Below are 2992 nucleotides of genomic sequence, written 5' to 3' on the forward strand. Positions count from 1 at the left end.
CAAAAAATCAGTAGCACAAAAGAAAAAAGAATCAAATTTTTCTCAAAAATTAAAAAATTTATTTGATATCGCCAAACTGAACGTCGATAAATACATTGATGAAGAGAAAAAGTTGTTCTTGGCTGGGCAAAGATTAAAAAATCGATTCGGATTTATTGATAATAACACTGTAATACAACAGGAAGATCAAAATCAAGATATAATGGTTGTAAATTCAGCTGGTAAGTTTATATTACAATTTATATTTACATTGATAGAAGAATTTCTTAGTATTTAAAAAGATTTCTTTGTATTTAAGAAATCATTTCTTAAACATCATTTCTTTGTATTTAAAAAATATTTCTTAGTATTTAAGAATTATTTCTTAAATACTAAGAAATATTTTTTAAATGCTAAGAAAAGATGTTTAAGAAATAATTTTTTAAACGCAAAGAAATCATCTTAAATGCTAAGAAATCCTTCTATTAATATACTTTCTCAATCAACTATAACTATCTGTTTTATATAAAAAACTTTCGCTATTTAGATGCAGATGAACCTGCTGTTGATATGATGCTTGTTACCCAAAAATCCGCAGTATGACTATCTGGTTTATCAGCAACAACATCTAGTCAGACATCAAATGTTGTATCTGACTTTGAAAATCAGCTAAGTAAACAGTGTCAACCAAACAAAATTGATGTGATGACACCCGAATTATGTGCAGCACTAGATCGAGCAAAAGTAACAAATAGGAATGCTACTTTTATTTTAGCTGCTGCTTTTAAGACTGTAGGAATCGATCTTTCTACTCTTAATTTAAGCTACAGTACAATTTATCGAGCGCGCATCAAACATAGATCAAACATGGCGCAAGATCGTTATATTGTCCACTGGGACGGTAAAATTTAGCTCGATATAGCTGATTCACAGTCTGTTGACCGTTTAGCAGTTCTACTTTCTGTCTCTGGAGTTGATCAGCTTCTTGGAGTCCCTAAAGCTGATAGTGGAACTGCTTATCAACAAGCTTTAGCTGTTATTTCGACGTTGAATCAATGAAACATTGCTCCTTACGTAAAAGCAATGTATTTCGATACTGCAGCTGTCAACACAGGTAAACTTTATTTAATAATTACAAGTACTTATGTCATTATTATATTTGATTTCTACTGCATGACTTCAGCGTGAGCGTAGGTATGCTCTCCTCTCCCCTTAAAATCAAGATCTCATGTTTTTATATATCTTTATCTGTTCTTGTTGTAGGCGTCTATAAAGGTACATGTGTTCAAATTGAAAAAGCATTGGGGAGAAAATTGGTGTGGCTTCCTTGTCGTCATCATGTATTGGAATTTGTTTTACGAGGAGTTTTTAAAGTTTTTTGGACCACTACATCTGGTCCTAATGTGCCGATTTTCCTTCGTTTTAAAAAAGGATGGGATGACATTGATCAAACCAAATATAAAAGTGGAATAGAGGATGAAACTGTGGCAAGCGCTTTGAATGAAGATAAGATGAAAATTATTAATTTCATTAATGATTGCTTACAGGTAAAAATTATTCATTATATTTCCTTGATACAATCAAAACTAATACTTTCAACTTATGTTTATTAATTTGGTTTTTTAGATGTCTCAGCCTCGAGATGATTACCGGGAGCTTTTGGTATTATCTTTAGTTTTTCTTGGTAGTTGTCTAACCGATACGTACACTTTCAAGCGTCCTGGTGCTATGCATCATGCGCGATGGATGTCAAAAGCCATCTATAGTTTGAAAATGTTTATTTTTCGGGATCAATTTCATCTTTCCCCTCGTGAAATAAAAAGTTTACGTCAAGTGTGTATCTTCGTAATTTTATTTTACATTGAAGCTTGGTACACGGCAACATCTGCTATTCTGGCACCTTACAAAGATCTAGAGTTGATGAAAAATTTGATTTTAAATAAAAAAATTGACTCGGTGGTGTCACAAGAAGCTTGCAGAAAGATAAAGGAACATTTGTGGTATTCAAATGACGAGTTGGCCACAATCTCATTATTTGGAGACAATGGTCCGATCTGTATTAAAAAGAAAAGGCTTTATGCCATTAACACTCGAGAGGGCTCTACATAAATGGAGCAGCGATATGATGTAGAGGATGTTAATTAAAAATCGTTATTAGATAACGATTTAAGCGACTTTGTTTCGAAAAACTCATTGGAGCAATTAAAAAAATTTGATTTACCCTCTGATTTCATAGAAGAAGATATTTCTACATGGCCCAATGATCACAGCTACAAAACATGTCTGGAATTTTTCAAAACTTTGAAAGTAACGAACGACGATGCTGGACGGGGTGTTGCATTAATTGAAGAATATAACTGCTGCCTAACAAAAGATGAAGAACAGTTGCAGTATTTAATGCAGGTTGTTCGGGGCTTAGTTTGGGCAGTAGCTAAACAAGGTCGGTTTGATGTCCCGATAAAGTAGATTTCTGCAGTACCGGCATTGGGTTTCTGCCTTATCGACGGTTGTTTGTGGAGTTTCTGCGATATCGATGGTGGGTTTTTGTGCTCTACTTACCGACTGTTAGGGGATTATAATCGATTTGTCGATCGATTTTTACCGACTGTTAGGGGATTATCATCGATTTGGTGATTGATTTTTACCGACTGTTGGGGGATTATCATCGATTTGTTGATGGATTTCGTTGAGGTCAAAATGCTACCACCCCAACAGCAGAGCTGATACCTTTTGGCTGTGTGTGTGTGTGTGTGTGTGTGTGTGTGTGTGTGTGTGTGTGTGTGTGTGTGTGTGTGTGTGTATCAGCTTTGGTGTTGATGTGATATGCACTTATTTGATGTGATGATGAATTTTATATATATTCAAATGACTTGTGGTATAAGTATATGCGAGAAAGATCGATACTTACGCCGCTCTGGTGGGATGAAATGGAGGTATTGAAGTTTATTTATCGATTTGAGGTAAGTTTGATGTCCATTGGTGATCTATGTTATCGACTGTAGGGTATTGCTGA

At 34.5% G+C, this 2992-nt stretch overlaps 1 protein-coding gene across 1 annotated transcript; it reads left to right on the forward strand.

Moving 5' to 3' along the window:
* The first annotated feature begins 559 nt into the window (after window positions 1-559).
* LOC123258731 lies at window positions 560-2587 on the forward strand. The gene is made up of 3 exons (XM_044718917.1): window positions 560-1093; window positions 1243-1526; window positions 1606-2587. Exons 1-3 carry the CDS (start codon window positions 1063-1065, stop codon window positions 2086-2088), a joined length of 798 nt encoding a protein of 265 aa, XP_044574852.1. The 5' UTR covers window positions 560-1062; the 3' UTR covers window positions 2089-2587.
* Window positions 2588-2992: the final 405 nt, after the last annotated feature.

This window comes from Cotesia glomerata, linkage group LG2 (assembly GCF_020080835.1).
Source record: "Cotesia glomerata isolate CgM1 linkage group LG2, MPM_Cglom_v2.3, whole genome shotgun sequence".
In the NCBI taxonomy this organism is placed as follows: domain Eukaryota; kingdom Metazoa; phylum Arthropoda; class Insecta; order Hymenoptera; family Braconidae; genus Cotesia; species Cotesia glomerata.

Coding starts and splice junctions, on each gene's coding strand:
- LOC123258731 (XM_044718917.1), top strand. CDS start 1,063: ATGTATTTCGATACTGCAGCTGTCAACACAG. Junction 1,094..1,242: donor TACTGCAGCTGTCAACACAG/GTAAACTTTATT, acceptor TTCTTGTTGTAG/GCGTCTATAAAGGTACATGT. Junction 1,527..1,605: donor TCATTAATGATTGCTTACAG/GTAAAAATTATT, acceptor TTGGTTTTTTAG/ATGTCTCAGCCTCGAGATGA.